The sequence below is a fragment of the Meleagris gallopavo genome, chromosome 8 (genome assembly GCF_905368555.1).
Source record: "Meleagris gallopavo chromosome 8, MGAL_WU_HG_1.1, whole genome shotgun sequence".
Lineage (NCBI taxonomy): Eukaryota > Metazoa > Chordata > Aves > Galliformes > Phasianidae > Meleagris > Meleagris gallopavo.
The window spans coordinates 3,312,354-3,335,712 of NC_139411.1; the positions used below are offsets into that span (position 1 = coordinate 3,312,354).

The 23,359-nt window shown below is 43.4% G+C and overlaps 1 protein-coding gene across 9 annotated transcripts in view; it reads left to right on the forward strand.

Annotated features, from left to right (window-relative positions):
* Positions 1–23,359, forward strand: part of PCDH15 (protocadherin related 15) — a 682,309-nt gene that overhangs the window by 366,004 nt on the left and 292,946 nt on the right. For all 9 annotated transcript variants that reach the window (XM_085229238.1, XM_085229233.1, XM_085229230.1 and 6 more), the window contains one exon: positions 11,731–11,849. In XM_085229238.1, the coding sequence (XP_085085364.1) occupies positions 11,759–11,849 (91 nt within the window). In that variant the 5' untranslated portion in view covers positions 11,731–11,758. The remainder of the gene's footprint in view (positions 1–11,730; positions 11,850–23,359) is intronic.

The following is a 23,359-nucleotide window of genomic DNA, read 5'->3' on the forward strand; positions in this document are numbered from 1 at the left end:
TATCGTTCCCATTTAGCTGTGGGATCAGCTGTGCCTAGATGAGATGCTGTCATTCTTAAGTTTCAATTACTTCTGAGCTAATCTGGAGGGAAAGTAACTTCCCATTATCAATCCTCTGCTTCAGCTTGGAAATATTTTGCTGTGGTAGTGACTATGGCCATTATGGAAAAACGATAATTTCTGTCAGAAGAACACAAAAGAATCAGAGTTCAGGGGAAAAGTGGAATTGAAACTGAGGCAAATGGGGAAGGGAGAATGTGGGAATGTACTTGAATGTAAGGAGGAATGCTTTCACGCGTGAAATACGAATGACTTGTGAACACGCTTGATGTTGAAACTCAAGTCTTAAAAATCTTCATGTTTTTGAAAGGATCCAGTGAGAAGGGATACTATTTGTCCCAGTTCTGTAACGTGAAGATGTTACAGCTAATGTAAGAGGAACTGGGTATTACCAAGGAGTCCATGGGCAGAAATATTTACATGGGAAGTGCTTGAGCAGTGTAAGTAAAATAGAGATTGTGATAATGTTCTGTCTTTTGGAACATGTGGAATTGGAGAAAAAGTTGTATTTGCGCTTTAAATTATTCAGCGTAGCCTCTGTTGAGCCAAATATTTGCATGTGCTTAACTTCTTCAGAAAAGCATACAAGCAGATGTTTGGCTTTAGTAACAGTTCTGCACAATTCTTCTCACTTGGAGTAACAGAGAACTGGAGCTGTAAATAGCTTACAAGGCTGAATTCCAAGGTAAGCTCTCTTGCGCTGGCTCTCGCTCCGTGCTGATGGCGAGCCGATGCTGAGATGGGCTCAGCAGCTGCCTGGGAAGTGGTGTGAGTGGGCATGGGAATTCGTGGGCTGATATCTGACTTCCCGGGATGTCCCTCAAGTCCTAAACTGGAATTATTTATTTTTTCTGGTAAAGTCTGAGGGTGTTTTCCAGCCCTGTAGTTTCCCAGCTGATGTACTGCAGATGTGCAGTTCAGTCTCAGGACACGGCTCACCACAGCTGCAAAAACCCTTCCTGAATGCTTTGTGCTGGTACCCAACACCCACATGCAGGAATGCCCAGGAGGGCACCCACAGACCAGAAGTCAGGGAGCTGGTGGGTGCTCTGCCCTGCCTGGCTGGGTGAGGGTGCCTGCTGCCCAAAGCAACGTTGGTTAAGAATGGTTTGGGGACAAACTAGAGGTGCTTTTTTGACTGTTCTCATTTGTAAATATTTTCTATTTCCTTCTGTTGTGACAGTTAAATGTAATCGTTTCAGCAGTGAAAATAAAACATTTGAGATACGTATTTTAGTGGACCATAGCTTTAGCCTTGCCAGAAACGCTGTCGTACTGAAAAGCAAATTATCTCCTGTTTTGGCTTAAAGGTTTATTTTTTGTTTCTAATGACATTTCTGATATATGACCTGTTCCATCTCACAACAAGCATTTGCACTTCAGGGACTCTACTTCTGTGTCTACAATCTTTAAAAGCTTTTTATCTGCTCGGTGGTAATACAGATGAGGCCACAATAAAACTATCCCCTGAAATTTTTCTTCTGTTCAAAGCATTTTGCACACAGATTCCTAACAGTAGTTTACAATGTATTTCAATGTTTTATCAATAAGCAACACTACTTAGGCAACAGCACTAAGCAACATGTGTAAGAGTTGATACTTGAAGGAATTCTGGTTGGCTGTGTAACTTAATAGCGTTCAGAGGGCTGTGATCTTACTGCAGTCAGGCCTGCATGCATGAGCAAGGAGCTGGTGTAAAAGCACAAATGGAAGAAACAAGTGTATGGAATGTGGAAAAGGCCACATGGGAGAAATATAGGAATGTAGTCAGGGCATGCAGGGATGCCACGAGGAAGACCACTCAGAGTTACATCCAGTGAGGAAAGTCCAGGACAAGAAGAAAGGGGTTGGTCTCGATGATCTCTAGAGGTCCCTTCCAACCCCTACAATTCTGTGATTCTACAAATCTGTGAAAGGCTTCTTTAACTGTGCCAGTAGCAAAAGGAAGTCTAGAGAAATGTGGATCTGTTGCCGATCGAGGTGAGTGCCCTGCTAACAGAGGAAGACTGTCCCTTGAGAATCCAACACCCTGGATTGAAAGAGAGTCTGGGGAGTGGAAGACTTCATCAAGGAGAATCTGTTTCAGAGATTTTCTTGGCAACTGTCATGGTTTCATGATTTTTCATTATCGGTATTCCACATCATAACATCATGCAATGTACTGGGGGTTTGACTGCTGATGCTCAAGTTCCGGGTGCCTGTCCAGCGGAGAAGAGCAGCTACGTTTCCCCAGGGGGCTTTGCGGTCAGCGAGGAGATATAACTCCCGGCAAGGTCACCTGATGCTCTCTTCTCTGCCTGCGCTGCTTCGCTTGCGCTTCTCTGCCTGCGCTGCTTCGCTTGCGCTTCTCTGCCTGCGCTTCTCGCCTGCGCTTCTCTGCCTGCGCTTCTCATCTCAGCGTTGTGGTAAGGCCGATCCACTATCAATTTCACATTCTCTCTCCTTATAAAATTCTGTTGATACCATATTTAGTAAATTACTTTGTTTTACCTCAGATTGTTGCCACTGTTTTCAATTATTTCGGGGTCCCTTATTTTCTTTTTTTTTCCGGGGGCGCGGATCCGCGGATCCCTCCGCCCTTCTAGTCACGGAACCGGGCCGAACCAGCCCGTAAACCGTTGACATTCTTGGTGGAGAATGCGGGCAACAGTTGCTTTTTAGCTTTTTGAACAAATCTCTCTCTCCGCTCTCAGACAGCTTCATTGGGAAAGTTTATCTGTTTCACCAGTACTGTCTGAAAGCGTGACCTTGAAAAGTCCAGGCGGACGGCCAATACTCTAGGATATTTGTAAACTTTGAGCCTTGCTATCTTGTTTCTGTAAAAGAAAAAAAAAAGAGAAAAAATGCTTTCTCTACTGAAACTGCCTTTTAAGGGGCTGCATGCCACTGTCTCTTCTTTCTTAATGCTAAAAACATACTGGGCCTTAATTAAGTTCACCACTTTGCTCTATGGAGCAATAGGTATATATAGCCAATTGAAAACATGGATGGAAATAACTATGTGGCATCTGCATATTATGTGGCATACCATTCCAGAGGGAGCTGCTAATTTTACAGGGTTGGGGATTCTTAAGCAGGTTTCCAGCCTCTCCTTTGAATTCTTTATGCGGATTTTCAATGCTCACCTGATCACGTTATTAATCTCCGTGAATGTACTGCTCACCATTTCACTTATTATTAGTATTTATTATATTTTGAGGAAGTCTGCCCCAAAACCAGTAAATTCTGAGTGGCAGGGAATGTGGAGAGGCCTGGGTGAGACTTTAGAGAGATGGAAATCTTCGGTGTCATGGAACTTTACTCCAGAACACCTGAAAGACCCTGAAAATTTAAACAGATATTTGAGACAGGAATGTCGTGGCTCAGGAAGATCTGAGGAGGCCCAAATTGTTTGGGGCCTGGCTAATGCTTACCGGGCCTTATTCAATACTATCCTGGAGAGGGAGAGAGTTTGTGAAATTGAAAAGGAGAGTCTCAGGGAAACAGTGCAAAATGAGCGAGAGAGTCTCCTGGTCGAGAGAAACAGCCTCCAATCTGAGAGAGATGCCCTCCGAATTGAGAGAGACTCCCTGCAATCCAAACTCAACAGTCTTCAATCTCAACAAGACACCCTCCAATCTGAGCTAGATACTCTCATAATCGAACGAGACAGGCTCCGAGCTGAACTGGAGGATGAGAGCATTGGAACTGACCAACCTGATCAACTACAGGAAGCACCACAATTGATGTCACTTGCCCCTGTAAGAGGACGGAAAATGAAACGAATCTCGACTCAGTTAGAAGAGAAGAAAGAAGAGGAGAGAGGTCCAGAGGAGTGGCTCCAAGATCCACAAGAAGCACCCCTAAGTCCAGGGGAGGGGCCCTCAGTAAGACCACGGTCACCGGCGCCAATGAGGGCAACAAGAAGTCCCGAAAGAGTAAGAGGTGAGCAAGATATCGTTACCATTGTTGATCGATCTCTGAAAATGAATGAAATTCGAAGTCTGAGAAAAGACTTTTCACGTCACCCAAATGAGCCTATTGCCACTTGGTTACTTCGATGTTGGGACAATGGGGCCAACAGTGTGTGGCTGGATAGTAGAGAAGCTCGCCAACTGGGTGGCGTTGCTAGGGACTCAGCCATTGACAGAGGTATTAGTACATGCCAGAACCAGGCCTTTACCCTCTGGAAGCGGATGTTGTTAGCTGTAAAAGAAAGATACCCCTTCAAAGATGATCTGATGCCTGAGAAAAAGAAATGGGCTGATATGGAAGAAGGCATCTGTTATTTAAGAGAATATGCTGTGGTGGAAATGCTACATAGCCCCGATTTCATTCCTGACGAGCCAGACCAAGAGCATGATCCCGAGAGAGTCAGGTGTACACCAAACATGTGGCGTACATTCACAAAGACCGCACCAGAAAGGTACGCCAGCACATTTGCAGCAATGTATGGCAGAGGGGAAAGAAGACCCCTTATAAGTGAATTGGTTAATAAACTTCAAGACTTTGAGTTACATTTAAGCCCTCTGCGAGCTTGTGTTTCAGCCATTACAAAGGTAGCTGAAAAGCTGGACAGAATGGAAAACAAACAAGAAGATATAATAGACAAACTATCAACCGTGCCTGAAGCTGATAAATCCATGGAGGTAACGGATACATCAAATGGGGACCAGAATCCCCAAAACAGCCTATTGGAGGGGCTGATCAACTTGATTTCCTCCCAGCCGGTGGCATCTAATGTCTCAGCTATCAAAAGAAGACGTTCTCCTGCTCGAGCAAGTGACAACAGTAAGACCACATCACGTTTTGCCTTGTGGCATTACCTACGTGACCATGGAGAAGATATGAAGGAGTGGCATAAACAACCTACTCCTGTACTTCAAGCACGGGTAAGAGAGTTACAAGACAAATCAACCACCAAGGTGAACTTCTCTAAAAAGGTGATTGCTCCAGTTGCTGCAGACAGTGAAGGTAACAAATAGAGGGGCCCTGCCCCCAGCCAGGGGGGGGAAAGGGATAATAGAGTTTATTGGACTGTGTGGATTAGATGGCCTGGCACATCAGAATCACGAAAATATAAGGCCCTGGTGGATACTGGTGCACAGTGCACTCTAATGCCCTCGAGTCACCAAGGGACAAAATCAATTTATATTCATGGGGTGACTGGAGGTTCCCAAGAGCTGACTATGTTGGAGGCCGAAATCAGCCTCACTGGTAAAGACTGGCAAAAACACCCTATTGTGACTGGCCCAGGGGCTCCATGCATACTTGGTATTGATTACCTCAGAAGGGGATATTTTAAGGATCCCAAAGGGTATCGATGGGCCTTTGGAATAGCTGCTGTAGACACAGAAGGTGTTAAGCAGTTGTCTATTTTGCCTGGCCTGTCAGAAGATCCATCTGCCGTGGGGTTGCTACGAGTGAAAGAGCAACAAGTACCGATTGCTACAAAAACGGTGCACAGACGGCAGTACCGCACCAACAGGGATTCCTTGCTCCCCATTCAGAAGCTGATTCACCAACTAGAGAATCAGGGAGTGATTAGCAAGACTCACTCACCTTTTAACAGCCCCATATGGCCAGTGCGTAAAGCCAGTGGAGAATGGAGGCTGACGGTGGACTACCGTGGCCTGAATGAAGTCACACCCCCATTGAGTGCTGCTGTGCCAGATATGTTAGAACTCCAATATGAATTGGAGTCAAAGGCAGCCAAATGGTACGCCACCATTGATATTGCTAACGCCTTTTTCTCCATTCCTTTGACCAAAGAATCTAGGCCACAGTTTGCTTTCACCTGGAGGGGCATTCAGTATACCTGGAATCGTTTGCCCCAGGGGTGGAAACATAGCCCAACCATTTGCCATGGGTTGATCCAAGCTGCACTGGAACAGGGAGGTGCTCCTGAGCACTTACAGTATATTGATGACATCATCGTGTGGGGCAACACAGCAAAGGAAGTTTTTGAGAAAGGAGAGCAAATAATCCAGATCCTTCTGCGTGCTGGTTTCGCTATTAAGCGAAGCAAAGTGAAAGGGCCTGCCCAGGAAATTCAGTTCCTAGGTATAAAGTGGCAAGATGGCCGTCGTCACATCCCAACAGATGTGATCAACAAAATCAGTGCCATGTCTCCACCCACTAATAAGAAAGAGACACAATCGTTCCTGGGTGTAGTGGGTTTTTGGAGAATGCATGTTCCAAACTACAGCCTCATTGTAAGCCCCCTTTATCAGGTGACACGGAAGAAGAATGATTTTATGTGGGGTCCTGAGCAGCAGCAGGCTTTTGAGCAGATTAAACAAGAGATAGCCCGTGCCGTGGCCCTGGGGCCAGTACGGATGGAACAGGATGCGAAGAACATCCTCTACACTGCTGCTGGAGAGAAAGGTCCCACTTGGAGTTTGTGGCAAAGAGCCTCAGGAGAGACCCGAGGCCGACCCCTGGGATTCTGGAGTCGGGCGTACAGAGGGTCTGAAGAGTGCTACACTCCAACTGAGAAGGAGATCTTAGCCGCGTATGAGGGGGTTCGGGCTGCTTCCGAAGTAATCGGTACAGAAACACAGCTCCTTCTGGCACCTCGACTGCCAGTGCTGAACTGGATGTTCAAGGGAAAGGGTCCCTCCACCCATCATGCTACTGATGCCACTTGGAGTAAGTGGATTGCGCTGATTACGCAGCGAGCGCGGATGGGGAATCTCAACCGTCCAGGAATCCTAGAGGTGATCATGGACTGGCCTGAAGGCAAAAAGTTTGGAACACCGCCAGCAGAAGAGATATCACGTGCTAAAGAGGCCCCACCATATAATGAACTACCCGAAAATGAGAAGACATATGCCCTATTCACAGATGGATCGTGTTGTATTGTGGGGAAACACCGTAGATGGAAAGCCGCTGTGTGGAGCCCCACACGACAAGTTGCAGAGGCCACTGAAGGAAAAGGAGAATCGAGCCAATTTGCAGAGGTAAAGGCTGTCCAACTGGCCTTGGATGTTGCTGAACGGGAGAGGTGGCCAATGCTTTATGTTTACACTGACTCGTGGATGGTGGCAAATGCTCTATGGGGGTGGTTACAGCAGTGGGAGCAAAACAACTGGCAAAGAAAGGGTAAACCTATTTGGGCTGCTGACCTGTGGAAAGATATTGCTGCCCGAATAAAGAATATGGTTATAAAGGTGCGTCACGTAGATGCCCATGTGCCCAAGAATAGGGCTACTGAAGAGCAGCAAAATAACCATCAGGTAGACAGAGCTGCCAGAATTGAGGTGGCCCAAATAGATCTGGACTGGCAGAACAAGGGTGAATTATTTCTAGCCCGATGGGCCCATGAGACCTCAGGCCATCAAGGGAGAGATGCGACATATAAGTGGGCTAGAGACCGAGGGGTGGATTTAACTATGGATGCTATTGCGCAAATCATTCACGACTGTGACACGTGTGCCACAATTAAACAAGCCAAGAGAATGAAACCTCTCTGGGAGGAAGGGCGATGGCAAAAGTACAAATATGGGGAGGCATGGCAGGTTGATTATATCACCTTGCCACGATCTCGTAATGGTAAGCGTTATGTGCTCACCATGGTGGAGGCAACAACTGGGTGGCTTGAAACCTATGCAGTACCCCACGCTACCGCCCGAAATACCATACTAGGTCTTGAGACACAAGTCCTGTGGCGACATGGTACCCCAGAAAGAATTGAGTCAGATAATGGGACTCATTTTAAAAATTCTCTTGTAGGTACCTGGGCTAAAGGTCATGGTATTCAGTGGATTTACCATATTCCCTACCATGCACCGGCCTCAGGTAAGATTGAACGATACAATGGGTTGTTAAAAACTATGCTGAAAGCAATGGGAGGCGGTACATTTAAGCACTGGGAGAAGCATTTGGCAGAAGCCACCTGGTTAGTCAATACCAGAGGATCTATCAATCGTGGTGGTCCAACCCAGTCCAGCTCCCTACATACCGTAGAGGGAGATAAAGTCCCTGTTGTACATGTAAAGAATATGTTGGGAAAGGCAGTTTGGGTTATTCCAGCCTCTGAGAAGGACAAACCTCTTCGTGGAACTGTTTTTGCCCAGGGACCTGGGTCCACTTGGTGGGTGATGCAGGAAAACGGGGATGTTCAATGTGTACCGCAAGGGAACTTGATGTTGAGGGAGTGCAGTCAGTAATTCCTAGTGCGTGTGTTTATATTTTGTTTGTCTATATTAAGCATGATGTAGTGATGTGGAATAAGGGGTGGAATGTCATGGTTTCATGATTTTTCATTATCGGTATTCCACATCATAACATCATGCAATGTACTGGGGGTTTGACTGCTGATGCTCAAGTTCCGGGTGCCTGTCCAGCGGAGAAGAGCAGCTACGTTTCCCCAGGGGGCTTTGCGGTCAGCGAGGAGATATAACTCCCGGCAAGGTCACCTGATGCTCTCTTCTCTGCCTGCGCTGCTTCGCTTGCGCTTCTCTGCCTGCGCTGCTTCGCTTGCGCTTCTCTGCCTGCGCTTCTCGCCTGCGCTTCTCTGCCTGCGCTTCTCATCTCAGCGTTGTGGTAAGGCCGATCCACTATCAATTTCACATTCTCTCTCCTTATAAAATTCTGTTGATACCATATTTAGTAAATTACTTTGTTTTACCTCAGATTGTTGCCACTGTTTTCAATTATTTCGGGGTCCCTTATTTTCTTTTTTTTTCCGGGGGCGCGGATCCGCGGATCCCTCCGCCCTTCTAGTCACGGAACCGGGCCGAACCAGCCCGTAAACCGTTGACAGCAACTTAACTGCACACAAATCTATGGGCCCTGATAGGATGCACCCATGAGTGCTGAGGGAGCTGGCAGAAGTGGCTGACAAGCCACTCTATCATCTTTGAAAGGTTGTGGAAAATGGGAGAGGTGCCTGTGGACTGGAGTGAAGCCTATGTCATGTAGTGAGGAGAGAGCAGAGGATGCTGTGTACCTTGATTTCTGCAAGGCTTTTGATACTGTGTCCCTTAACATCCTCTTGTAACTTCCAATTTTATTTTCATACCGAAATATGCAAATTGGAATTGGTGTTTTTTTTACTCTGACCTAAGGCTGTTTATTCTAATTAAATCAGTGTTTTTCCTTTCAGCTTGAAATGAACGCAACATTTTTAAGTACTGTAATAGCGTTTGTTCTTATCTTAGCTTAAATCTTAGGCATTTAAGGTTACTGTAATATCGCTGGGTCTTAAATATATTCCAGATGCTTGGATGTGGTAACTGACGTTTAATATTTTGAGGTTTCTTTTTTCAATTCATCTTCATCTCCCCTTAAAACTTGTTGAGATGTGGGATATAGATGACTTGACGACCAGCTGGAGTTGTTACTGTTTCATTGGTGCATTGCATTGGTGAGAAATAATAGTTTTTTTAAAAAGCAGAAGTGAGATGAGGAGACGTGATTGCTCCTTGGAGTGCTATTATCAGTCTGCCGCAGTTGAGCTGCAGAAACCTACAGTGATCAGCTCCTGCCAGCAGTCCTGTGGGGACACGTGTGCATGCTGTTGTGTCTCAGCACATTGGTGTAGGTGTGTTTCTCAGTGCCTGTGCACCAGCCAGCACCAAGTGCTCCAGAGAGAGCTTTACTGAAGCATTTTTGTCTTTTTTAAATGCACACGTGCCAGAAATTGGAATTCCCCCCAAATGTTTTTGTTGTTGTTGTTTTCTTTCTTTCATTTGGGTATTTTTCTGGTTGAGTGTGTAAGTTTTTCTTGCCTATGAGTGTTTTTGTGACTTTGATAAGAAAATTGGGAAAATAAAACGTTTGGAGCAAACCTCCTGAGCGGGCTCCGCAGGGAATTAATTTTCTTTTTTCCCTGTTTTTCTTTTCCCCTGGAGAATTTGTTGTTCTTTTCCTCTAGCGGTTCCATACTTACTGAGTTACTGGTAATGTTCTTATGAGCCTAAAGCTTCTATTTCCTTGCATAACAAGGTTTTGAATATGAGGAAAACCAAATGGAGAGTGGGATCTCAGCTAACCAGGTAGATTTAGACTAGCTATTAGGAAGAAATTCTTTATGTGAGGGTGGTGAGACACTGGAACAGGTTGCTCCGCCAAGTTGTGGATGCCCCATGCCTGGAAGCATTCAAGGCCAGGTTGGATGGTGTATGAGCAACCTGGTCTAAAGGGAGGTGTCCCTGCCTATAGCAAGGGGCTGGAATTAGATGATCTTAAAGGTCCGTTCCAACCCAAGCCATTCTATGATTCTAATCTCCAGCATCTTTGCTGAGATTAAAAGGAGCTCTGCTTGCTGTGTAAAGGAGCCCAATGCGTCCCCTCGTGCAACTGTGGAGAGGTGTCAGACACCCAGGAAGCTAAAATATTCCATTAATATGGCTGTCTGAATTGAATTAGTTGAACATCACGGCTTGCTTCCTTTCCTTTTTGATAAATCTAGCTTTTTTCTCCAGAACACTGACACATTCTTGTTTGAATTATTTTGAGTTTGGTGGGGTTTTTTTTCTTTCTTTTTTTTTTTTTTTTTTGAGAGAGGAACATGTTTCTGTCATAGTAGTGTATTTTATATTAACCAAAATGTTGTCTATGTTGATAGGGTATTGACTATTTAGATCTTAGAGAAATTAGTACTTAGTGGAACTTAACTTCCTTTTGGCGTGTGTAATGCTGAGCACCATCCAAAGGAATGTTTTGTGGTGCAAATGAGACCACATCTGTACATTTGTGTTATTCTGTAAGCTCAGTTTGTGGGAGGGAATGATAGCACAACTTCAGTAACATATCACCAAGGTGGATCAGGCTGTGTTAACTCCAGAGCTGTGGGGGAATAGTCTGTTTGTTTGACTTGGAATGAAATGCAGTGGTTCTGTAACCACAGTAGGAAGCTATAAGCAGAAACTGGCAATGAAATCTGAGTCAAATGTTTTGCTTGGGAAAATTGACAGCACTTAAACCCTTTTTATACAATAGCTTGTTCTTATGATGCTATAACTCCCTCCCCATTTCATGCTTCTGTTGCTAGGAAGTTCATTGTATTTGTCACAATGTTTTTTAATGTGAAGGAATATTTTTAAATAATTCAGTTCTAGGCTACAGAAATATGTTAATTCTCTTTAATGGAGCAATAAAATGAAGTTTTATTTAACTTCTGAATGTTAATCACTCTAAATGCACTCTGGGATTCATCCAGACCTGTCTTGGCCAGTGCATTCCTTTGGTGTTTTTTTTCTTATACATGTGGAATTTGGTGTTTTCTTGTTTTTCCTCCTTTGCTGGCCACAAACTTACATCACAATTAGAGCAGGTCATGAACTGGATTCAGTGATGTTTTTGTTGGAAGAGGTTCTGCTGGGCAGTGTGTTTGAATGTTGAGTCTTGGCTCGCTCGTGCGATTGAACATCAGTTGTTATAAGCAGAACCCCTCCAGTAGCATCACTTCCCCTCAGTGCTGCAAAGCACAAGGCTGAAGCGGGAAGAATAAAATAAAGGTTTTGTTATATGGAAATTTGGACTTGGTATAGCTAACTCGAGATTACTGCTTTGGATGTATGATTATCTAACGTACATTTGTATGTATGAATGAGATGAACTTCGTTTAACAGAAGCAGTGTTGCTCTATTACAGGCTGTATATGCACACTTAGCAATGGAATAGTTTATAGCCACCTTTATGTAAGCTGGTTGACTAATTGTGTATCAAATCTTTCTTTTCCAGATCTGGCTTGAGTGAAGTTTGACAAAAAATGCTACAGCGGTTTTGTCTCTGGAAGTGGTTAGCTGTAGGGATTGCCGTGGCTATTATCTTAGCAAGTTCCTTGGCCCAAAATGATGAAGGTAAGGCTTCTGCTGTGGGAATGAAGCTGTGTGGGTAGGATGGGACGATTCTGTGATTTATTTATTGTTTTTTTTTTTTTTTTTTTTTTGGTACTCCTGGTATCATTACGTGAACAAATGGTGTGATACTTGCTAGTAAAGAGGCTTTGCAGTAAAGGAAGGGTTGGGTGTGTTGGCATTTGAATCTTCTTGGTCTTTTTCTTAAGAGGTGTTGATTTCTCAGGTAAGATTAAGGGAATAGTTAGTTGATGTTGGCCAGTACTAGACATTCTTACAGCTGGATTTTGTTTCAGAAAACTCTTTTGGTAGACAGGAATATACTGTTACAAAGTAGAGTAATTTTGCTTTTCTGACTTATTTTTTTGGCTTTAATTAGTACTTTTTTTTGCTAGTAGTACTAATCATTCTCCACATGTGTTTTTAATTCCTTTCCATCCCCCAGACCAGCCCCATATTGTTCTTGATTGTGATGATACGGGGGGAAAACTAACTTGATCTTGACCATTTTTATGTACTGTCATTACAGCTCTTATTCTTCATGCTGAAGTGTCTGAGCTGCTCGTTTTAGATGTTTGATCTCTGCTTGGATACAATTAGCTTCTTTGCTCATAATGTATTTTAGTGAGCCGTTAGGCCTTACGTTAATCTCAGCAATGGTTGCCAAGTACTCTTTGAGCAGCAAAGCTGTAGAAGTGAGGGAGGAGAGGCTGCATGGCACCGGGATGTCCCCCAGCATGTTCAGCAGTGTGAGAGGAGCAGGTGCTGGAGAGCAATGGGGGCGAAAGCAGGATGATGGGATGGCACGGTGCTGTATCCCTTCTGGCTTAAGGAAAAGATTGTCAGGGCAGGCTGAAAGTACAAAGCAATACTGTCCACTGCAGTGTTCTTCGTAGCCAAATAGGTAATGTGATAATAGGCATCCAGAAGGATGTCTCGGATGAAAGTAAGGTTGGCTGTGAATTTCACTTGAGTACTAATTCCTAATGATTCGTGAATGATGCTGATGCGTGCAAACCGTGTGGCAAAGATGCCCCAGAAATCACGTTAATAGCCAGAAGGACATTTCAGAATAGGAAAACAGATTCCCCAGGTATCAGTCCTTGTTATTTTCTCCTTGTTATCTGACAAACTTCCATCTTTCTACCTTTTTATTAAGGTTTCTTTAGAGGAAGGGAAAGATATTTGTCCATGGCTATATGTCAAGCTATTGTTCATTAATGATTTCGTGCTTGAAAATGCTTAGTGACTTCCTTACTTAGAACAGCTGCCAAGCCTGTACCTAGCAGTTAGTCATCTGTTGCTCACGTGGCTGTGCTGCCTGATGGCATTGCAGGGTAGGAGAAAAGCCTTGCAGCTTCCTGGTTCTGTTCAGGAGTAATGAAAACGGTGTCATTGACAGATAGTAATGGCAGCAGAAATTCAACGAATATGGCTTTTTGTTTGTTTTTATTTCTTAAATTGCTTTTCAGTATTTTGACTTATCTGCTTTTTGTGTTCCGTGTTAGCAGTAATTCCATGAACACGTGCCAGTAAAACTTTTACTCCTGTCACCAGAAAATGGAGAAGACTCGAAAATACAGAATATCTTTAAGTCATGTCTAAATCTTTTGGATGTCTTACAGATGATAGTTTATCTACTCCAGCTATCCACCACTTTGAAGGCTGTATTCAGTCTCTGTCAGGGTTTTGCAGGCTTCCTTTCAGTGCTTTAACCTAGATTGTTGAAATTGCATTTTCTGTTTAAGCCAGTGCTTCAGACAGACTTACAGTGATCCCTGCTAGTGTGACCACCTAATGGTATTCCTCCTGGGTTGTTGTTTTTTAAACGTTCTGGCTTTATTCATTTTGTTTAACTCAGAACTCAGGTTTGTGTTTACCGAGGAGGTTTTCTTGTTATACAGAGGATGCCCTGATGTACAGTGACTGTACGTTTGATTCATAAAGGCAGGAGTATTGTTAATTTTCTGGGGGAGAAGTTCAGAAATACCTTTTCTTGAGGAATATGCAGCTGAACCACTCCTGATACCAACTCAAGAATGGATTTATTTTTCTTCTTGTGCTCAGGGAAGTGTGAATTTAGCTAAAAGCGCTTCTTTTATCTTTGATGTACTTTGTGTGAACATCGGTATGCTCTAATAGAGTGAAAAAATGCATGGTAATTAATTAAAGTCTGGGTGGGATATTGGTTACTCAACAATTTTCACCTAGCTAATGAGACAAGGAATGTAAAAACGTACTTTCAATTGTATTTCCAGAAGCAAAATAGGAGCCGTGTTCCATACTTAGGTCATTGCAGGAAAGTACTTTGACATGACTTGGGACTGGTAGAGTTGCTTTCATTTGCTGTAATAAAATTTTGTAATCGAACTTGTAGCAAAAATAACAGATGCTCTCTTCTAGCAATTAAAATTGAAAAACAGTGTAATTATTTTCACAGCGCAACAATCAAGAATACAAATGAATTATGACATAAATTATAAGGTGTTTCTTTGCATCTAGCACGCAACTGATCTTCTTCTGTGGCTATAGCTGTGTGTATTTGGTTAGTTGCATGTCTGTACTCCTGCATCTAGCACTATTTGAAATAGCCTGTACGTCTGCTATTTCAAATGCTTTTGCTTGACCTCCTGAGTTGTCACATCTTTCTCCAGCCACAGCAATTGATGGTGTTACTAAGCGACCTTAAAAACTTCATCACTGACTGTCTTGGAAATAGCTGAGGTTTCTTGCTTCATGTACTGTCGAGAAAACTGTCCCAGACACAAAAGCTGTCATTTCTTCATTTGGCTCAGTGCATTTGGCTCATTTCTGCCTTGACTTCATTCATGGCCAGCTCAAACACCTGCATAGTCTTTCAGTTCAGATGACGCGCTTACATCACTGGTGTTTCTACTTTTCAGCTGAATGAACAGTAGAGAACAGCAGTTCCCCCTTTTGGTTGGTGCTTGCTAAACTAAATGAGGGCATTTCTGAGGCTGCCCTTGCAGGCTGGGTACTGCTTCCCCTCCTGTTCCCAAGGGTGCTGCTGTGTTCCCTTCTGCCTGCAGTTCCTCTGTGGCTAATGGTGTCTGTGCCCTTCACCTACTAATATGTACTTTGTGCATCATGGTATCTGGTGGTTATGCTGTAACGTAATTCAGCGCTCTCTCTTCCAGCTGTGATTTGTAACAGACAAGCATAGGGCTACAGAGACCTTTGCTAACAAGATATTTGTCCGAAATGTGCAGGACAATCTCAGATTTGTACCTCGTTTTGCTTCCATTTGTCCTAGTAACAGTTCTGTCTGGCCTGTCTTGCTCCAAGTTCCAACAGAGCTGAAACATCAGTCTTGTGGTGTCATGTCCTTGTAGGCTATCACCAGGACAGAATGACCATTGGAGCAAAGGCTGCCTGCCTGCTCGCCCTGCTCAGGTCTCCTTGGGTGCTACTCAGGCTCCTCGTACTCATCCATCTCTTACAGCTTAATACTTGTCCATGTAAAGAAAGCAGTCTGGTATTTCTGCTGCCTCTAGTTTGTTCTTTTCCAAGCAGCAGAAAAGGCTTTAAACAGTTACACTTCTTTTTTTTTTTTTTTTAGTCATACATTACCTTTAAAGTAAAATTGTCAGACAAGGCCTTGTAGTATGTGACATGAGGCCAATGGAAATACTTCAGAAGTAATGCCTCCTGTTTTATTATATTGGCCCACAACATCAGAGGTGGATGTTGGTGTTAGAGGCTGAACCTTCCCACCAATATTCCGTTCCGTTTTGTTGCTGTGTGACAGAAGGCAGCAGAGAGGAAGTTGGACAAAATGGCATCTGACATGGGAGTACCAGTGAAGTAGCTATAGTGTATTTGATAAGCACGTATTAGCAGCAATCTTTTGGTCCGTAGAGAGGGCTGCTGCATGTAAATGCTGTATGTACGTGCACTGATGCCACGAACCAGTAGAGCAAAAATGGCATTTGACAAATAGCAGGTTTACTTTTAAGTCTAAATGCTGAAAATGAGTATACCTATCATGAAGGGAACAGCTGAGAACTGGGGGTCCTGGTGTCTTACCCCTTGCTCTTAGAAGCTGAAAAGAAGGTGAAAGCAAATCTGACCACTTTTTGAAAACGAAAGAACATGAAAGCCACAAAAGCATACCTTAACAATAAACAGAAGGAATCGGTTGTAATGAGTTCATTAATTATGTTTACAGAAGTATTTAATGGAATTGTGAAACCTCTGTGGTCTGTTTAATGGCATCTAAAAGACTTCTGATGATAGCTGTTGGTTGGGATCTTTTGTACCCTTGTGTTTGGTGCTGAACCAGTACTTATATCTTAATATATATTTAGGTGGTAAGGATCTACTCTGTTTTTTAGGACGTTTTTCAGTAGTATGGGTGGATTTTGACTTGACACAAAAGCAGTATACTCTTGTGCTCTAATAAGCCTCTGATTACATTTTTTTTTTCCTTACTTTTGACTGCTGAACAGGAGATGTGCCATTGACAGCTGCTCCATGGCAAATGTGTCACTGATGACTCAGTGGGTTGTGTTGAATTCTAATCTGCTTGCTGGAGCTTTTCTTGTGGTATGAGAAACACTAGCAGGAATGCCTCTGCAGGGTGGAGATGTCATTCTTGGGCAACCTGAAGGCATGTATTGTTAGCTTTTCTGTTGCAGTCTAATTTACCACATAGACAGAGGGAAAATATTCTCATTTTGGTTGAAATGGAAGATAATACGTGCTGCTTTTTTTTCTTAAGCTAATGAAGACCCTTGAAGGGCTCTATCGTCTTTTTCCCTTCTGTGGAAGTATAGGCTTGCCTGAGAGAAATCGAGGAAATAACTGACTTCAGTGGGAACTGCTCAGAAACTGTTTGCTCTTAGCAGGTGAAATGGTTGCCACAGGCAGAGGTGCTGGAGCACTTGCCAAAATGGATGGAGGCTTTTCTGCCCTGTGCCTGTTTTCTGCCCTGTGCCTGTTTTCTGCCCTGAAAAGAGATGCTGGTGAAAGTAATGACTTAATCACTCTTTTGATTAAACATGTAGGGTCGTCAGAAATATAATCAGTTGTAGTCATCTACTTTACAAATGTTTAAATAATTCTGAGATAATTCTGAGATTTAGGATACAGATTAGAGATGCAGATTTTCTCAGTAATATTTCAAAACAGGTAAGAAATTCAAATTGATTCATGCAGTTATTCATTTAATTGCATGGGTTAGCTGAATCACAGCAAGTGAAGTTCCGCTGTCTCACCCTATAGCTCCGTAACACTGGATCTACATCAATGGATTGCTGTGGCAAAACAAGAGGGGCTTGATAGCATCTGCCAGGTTGGGCAGAATGTAAGAACATCTCTCAATTCTCATGCTGAAAATGGGACTTCTCAAAGTACTTGGGCAAGGCAGGAAGGAATGCATCTCCTATGAACTTCAGCATTTACAAGATGTAGAGCTGATTGAGAAGTTGTGCATTAATAGGTATTGCTGGCATATGAAATGAAATAATACTGACTTTACTCAGAATAAACCTAATAAAAAGGAACCCAGATATGTTTTTGACTTCATAAGGACTGAACACTTGTTCTATGAGGATGTATAAAGAATGACCTTACTCAATTAAATAGTCTTTGTCGTTATCCAGGATGGGAGATTGCATTTTAAGTGAGGATCTTCCTGTGAAAAGCACAACTGCAATACACTCTGTCACCAGGATTGTGCAGGCGTAAGTTCTTTGAGCAGTTTTACTTCTGCGTGGCACCCATCTATTAGTCTCTGTCTTTAATTCAGTCTAGCACAGTTTTATGCTACAAAAATTGAGTAACTACAGGGCCTCACAAATCACATTAAGAGGCTGCTTTAAAAATGAAATGGCTTCAGATCTCGATGTATGACTGTCAGGCAGGAAATTAATTCAGGAAAATGCATATTTGAATACAAGTAGCCCACTTATCATTTCCTGTGCCCTATACTGTACACGTACAGTAGAAGAGAAAGATGCAAACAGGTGCTTGCCTACAGGCTGCTTGAAAAAAACATCTGCTATTTGTTGGAACAGAAACTATTTGTTTGCTTTGTAAAAGTTCAGTGCTTTTGGTTGGGAGCTCGGTCGCTTGGTTCTGCAGAGGTCATACAGGGAAAGGAGCTGCTGTTGATGTCTGGAGCTCAGCTACTTGTTCCTTTGAAGAGTTCAGTTTTTCAGAGTGTCACTGACAGCTAATCTGACATGGCACCAGCTACAATTTGGGTCTGCAGGAGACCTCCTTCTCTTTGGCAGGAGGCAGGTTGAAGATGTGAAATACAGGTTTGAGAAGCAAGCTTCATCTTCCTTACTGCTTACATGTTTCATTTCTTTGTCCCCTGATAGAAGGGACTAAAGCCCCTGTGATGGATGAGGCAAGAAGCTTCTTGTCAGGAAAAGACAAAGCCCAGATCCCAGTGTGGGACACCCGTGTGATGGGGTCTAGCGTGGAAGGAACCTTGTCTAGGTGCTGACCTGCCTTGCTCTCTTTGCTCAAGCCTTTTTCTTCAGCACACACGGTGCTGTGTGCCATATTCTGATTGTAGTACCCAGGATGGAAAGCCTGGAAGCACTTCAAGTGTCCTGTGACTTGACTGATCTGAACACAATTATTGAGCCAGCACTTCTCTCCAGAGGAAGGTTGCCCTTCCTAAAGGGTTGAAGTTCTCATTGGGGAGGGGGAGGCCTGGTGCAGGAAAAGCAAGTCTGTGTGCAAAGGCACTGGCACAGCTTGTGTCCCCTCTGTGAGAGTGATTTGTTTTGTAGAAAAGAGGATAACTCCAATGATAGTGAGCTGAGCTCTTAAAAACAGGAACAGTTGTGCCCATCTGTGTTGGTTTACGGCCATAGAGCATGCATGTTGAGCCGAGCTGACTCCTCCACTGGTGGTTCTTGTGCTTTAATGGTCATATTTGAAAGCATCTTTGAGAGAGAGATATGTCTGTGTAAATTTATTGGATGGATTAGTGTTTCAATACATAAACAGAATCAGACTGAGGAAAAGCTTGTTTTTGAGAATATTGCGATATCTGTGATCTCCATCCTGCGTCCAGATTTCACAGAAGAGATTTAGCAATTCCACTGAAACTAATTCCTTTCACCCAAACAAGGCAGTGTGAATGAGACAGAGCGTTCTCAGGTGTGGGAGGTTTCACCCTGGTTTAGGAGGATGAGGTAGGACTCCTGTGTTGCTGGGTAGGGATTATATTGTAAATGCTCTTAGTGTGTTTATTCAGTAGTAAAGCTCTTCAATCATGAAGATTCGAAAGCTCTTTGCAAACAAATGCATTAAAATGCGAAGTACGCATTAACTGAATTTTTGGCATCTCTGTTCTAAAGACATTTAAGGCAGCCACCTTCAGTGCACAAGACTTGCTATAGTTCTACTGCCATCTTTCTCTCTAGGCTTGATTTAGCTGCCACAGTCACATTAGACACTCTGGTGAGCATTCTCTTGTGTGTTCAGTCCTCTCTATAAACCCATTTTTGTGCATGAGAGTCTTTTGTCTGTAGAGTTCCTGGCCCAACCCTTCAGCTTTATTGCTAGCTAAGTACGCTGTGTGCTCCTTTGGCTCGTAGGTGTCACTGTCCCTCCCCCATACAACTACTTTCCAACCTCCCATCTCATTTTCCTCCTTCTTACTTAGCCCAACATGAAGAATTACTTTCTGAATGCTAATATGAGACTGTCACTAGCTGACAAATAAACTGTGTATGCCGCCACTTCCCTGTCTCACTCCCTTTTTGATGAGATGTATTTGCTTTAAACAAGGTGCAGGGAATTCTGCTTGATAATAACCTTATGAAAATTAGAGAATAATAAAATCAAGCCAGAACCAACTCATAGTGATACCTGTGTCCCTTAGGACACAAGTTACGTGCATTACAGATTACGGGTCTGGCTTTGAAGCACTCAAAACACCCAATCTGGGTAAAACATTACCTATCCCTGTTGGGATACCATGCTTCTGAGGGAGAGGAAAAATGTTTGTAGCTAATTTCACAATGAATAAGACCGTTTAATTGCTTATCATTACGTGTATTGATAACAGCTACTTGAAAATGAAAGTTAAATAAACCACCAAAACTTGGTATTTTTAGAAATCCAGTAGTTAATCTAGAACAGCTATTGTGCAGAGATAATCAGAGACCTGTGCTGCTTAGTTTGCTTCCTTGAGATGGTGCCCATTGTAATTAAAAAGTGTAATTGACAGTGACTAATGTGTTTGTTATCCAGATTGCTTGGGGAGCAGAGATCACGTGCATTTGTTCTGCTTTCCTCTGAAATGAAGGCTGCTATATGAGAGCGTTCACTGTGAGAGTTTCAGAGCAGGGAGTGGATTTGCAGCTTTTGTGGAAGTGTTCACTGTTGTCATTGAGGATCCTCCCCTAGAGCCAGCATGGCTGGTCAAACACTTCACCTGCTTTGTGCTATGCTGAACTGAAGGCCAGAGCTAGGCTAAGGTCTGTTACCTTCTGACTTTGTGGTTCTGTGCTTGTTTCTTGGCCAATACATCATCCTAGCTTCAAAGAAATATGAATTACAATCTTACGATATGGTTCGGTAGGGAAGCAGTTCTGCTTCAGTTCAATTAACTTGTGTCAGTAATGACACTTCTAACTGCATCAATAAAGGGATAGATAGTTCTGTATGTGGCAAAGGCAGCTGATTGAGCAGTGTGGTATTGCAAGGACACTGCCACTTACGGCAGCAATAACTACTAATTTTAATTACTAAAGAATAAAGATAAGCAGTTCTTTGTCTGGGGGTTGGATAACAACACGAAGGAGCAACTACTTGTTCTGCTAATACTATTGCTGGTTTTGGAGAGACTGCAGTTTCTAGTCCTGTAGTGCCTGGTGAATAAATACTTTCCCAATGGCTAAGACTTCACGTATGTAACATGAATTTACCAACAGAGCAAGCAGAATGGACGTGGTAGGACATTTGCCTTGAGAACTTCATCCTGTCTGCATGGGTATGGTCACTGGGTTTCCCTCGGGCAAACAGCCCTTCTCTGCTCTTCTGGGGAATCGCTGTTGAAAGGTTAGAAATGTTTTGCGTATGGCAAAATGAACCTTTATGTGAAAACTGAAGGGGGCAGTTTTGGTTATTTGAAAGAGAAAAAAGAGAATGTTTTACTGAGTTTGTTTTTTTTTTTTTTATTTTTTATTTTTTTATTTTTTATTTTAATAAATAATCATTCTCTGGTATAACATATATTAAAGCACTGAGTGGATAATAAAGTGGATTTTTGAGACAGAATATTTAAACAGGTTTGTTCCATATGCAGATTTTCAGATGTGTAGTTTCAGCTCTGTTTTCCTTTCTTCAGCACCTTTTTTTGTTGTTCCTTCCAAGTTTTCCTTTCTATTTTACACTGCAAAATGCACTGGAAGAAAATATGTGGATACTCTTCTTTACTATATTTATTAAAAATTCATGTTCTTATAAAGTATTTAGTAGCCTCTTGATTTCAGGCTCAGGCCTTGCTTCTTATGGAAGACTGCAAGCACAGTCCAGGAAATTCCTGCAGATTGAAGGTAACTTTTTGACAGAGGTAATAGAGGAGCCAATGAGGAGAGGTGTGTTGCTGCACGTTATTCTTACGAAGAAGCAAGGGCTGCTAGATATCTGCTGGGAAAACAACACTGTGAGCTGAAACCAATCCAGGAGACTCCTGGAGTCCATTGATGATAACTTCCTGGTCTGGGTATGGGGGGAACTGAGCAGAGATGAAGCATTGCTGGACTGTTGCTCACCAGTGCAGAAGAGATTGTAGTAAAGAGGTTGAGATTGGAGGTACTGTGGGCTGCAGTGAACATGCCCTGATCGAGTTCATGACCTTGAAAACACGGATCTGGCAAAGACTGAATTCAGGACTGCGAACTTCAGGAGAGCAAACTCAAGGCAGTGTAAGGAATTGCGTTGGATGAGATCCTCTGAGAGATTGTCCTTAGGGACATAGGAGTGAACCAGAATTAGCAGCTCTTTAAGGTTATCTTTCTGAAAGCACAAGAGCTCTCTTTTTCTCCCTGCATAAGAAATAAAGCAGAGGAGTCAGGAAACCAGTATGGCTGAGCAATGACCAAAAACTTGGTCAAACTGAGGGGATAAGAAGGTCATGTATGTGCAATAGAAGCAGGTACATGTGGTCTGGGAATAATACAGGGAAGCAGTCTAGCCATGCAAAGATGGGATCAGAAGAGCCGAAGTGTGTATAGACCTGCACTTGGTGTGGGATGTGAAAAATAAGAAGGGATTCTACAACTACATTAGTCAGAAGAGACAGTGATGGAGAGCGTACCCTCTCTGATAATAATTTCTAAATAAGAAAGGAGAACTGGCTATAACAGACATGGATAAGGCCGAGGTTCTCAGTGAGTTCTTTGTTTCAGTCTTTACTGGCAGTTATGCTTCTCATGTCTTTTGTGCCCCTGAACTTCTAGATCAGGTCTCGGGGAGCAAGATCTCTCTCGCTGTAAGAACAGAGCAAGTCTGAGGGCACCTGACATGATGCTGAATGTGTACAGGCCTGTGGGGCCAGAAGACATGTCCTGGGATTCTGAGGGAATTGTCTGATTGGGTGCCAAGCTGCTCTCCGTCATCTTTGACCAGTCATGACTGTCAGGTGAAGTCCCTGGTGACAGAAAAAGGGAAACATCACTCCCATTTTTAAAAAGGGAGAAAGACAAATGTGGTGGCTTTCTATGATGGAGTGATGGTATTGGTGGACAGAGGAAGGGCAGTTGATGTTGTCTACCTTGAAACCTTTGACGTGATCCCCCACCACATCCTCGTCTCTAAATTGGACAGATACAGGTTTGAATGGTGGACTGTTTAGTAGAAAAAGAATTCGCTGGATGTTTGCAGCCAGAGGATTGTGTTGTAGAGCACAAAGTCTAGCTGGATGCCAGTGACAAGTGATGTCTCCCAGGGGTCTGTCTTGGGTTTGGCAGTCTTCAACATCTTCGCTGATGTAGGCGGGAGGGATTGAGCGTATGAGGAGGCACTGGCTATGGACCAAGTTGGCTCATGGTACAAATCTGTATGGCAGCACAGCTGTTCAGGACAGACCTGGACAGACTGGAGTGTTGGGCAAAGAAGAGTCTGATGAGGTTCAACAAGAACAAGTACAGAGTCCTGCACCTAGGGAGGAATAACTGCATGCATCGGTACAGGTTAGGGGCTGACCTTCTGGAGAAGCTCTGCAGAGATGACCTGAGTGTCCTGGTGGACAACAGGTTGGTTGTGAGCCAGCTGTGTGCCCTTGTGGCCAAGAAGGCCAGTGGTATCCTGGAGTGCATTAAAAAGAATGTGGCCAGCAGATCAAAGGAGCTCATCCTCCTCTCTGCTTTGTCCTGGTGAGGCCACACCAGACACTGTCTCATTCTGAATGCTTTAGTACAGAAACTAGGATCTTCTTGAGAAAGTCCTTCATAGGACCACGAAGATGATGGGGTGGTCTGGACCATCTCCCTTCTGAGGAAAGGCTGAGAGATCTGAGGCTG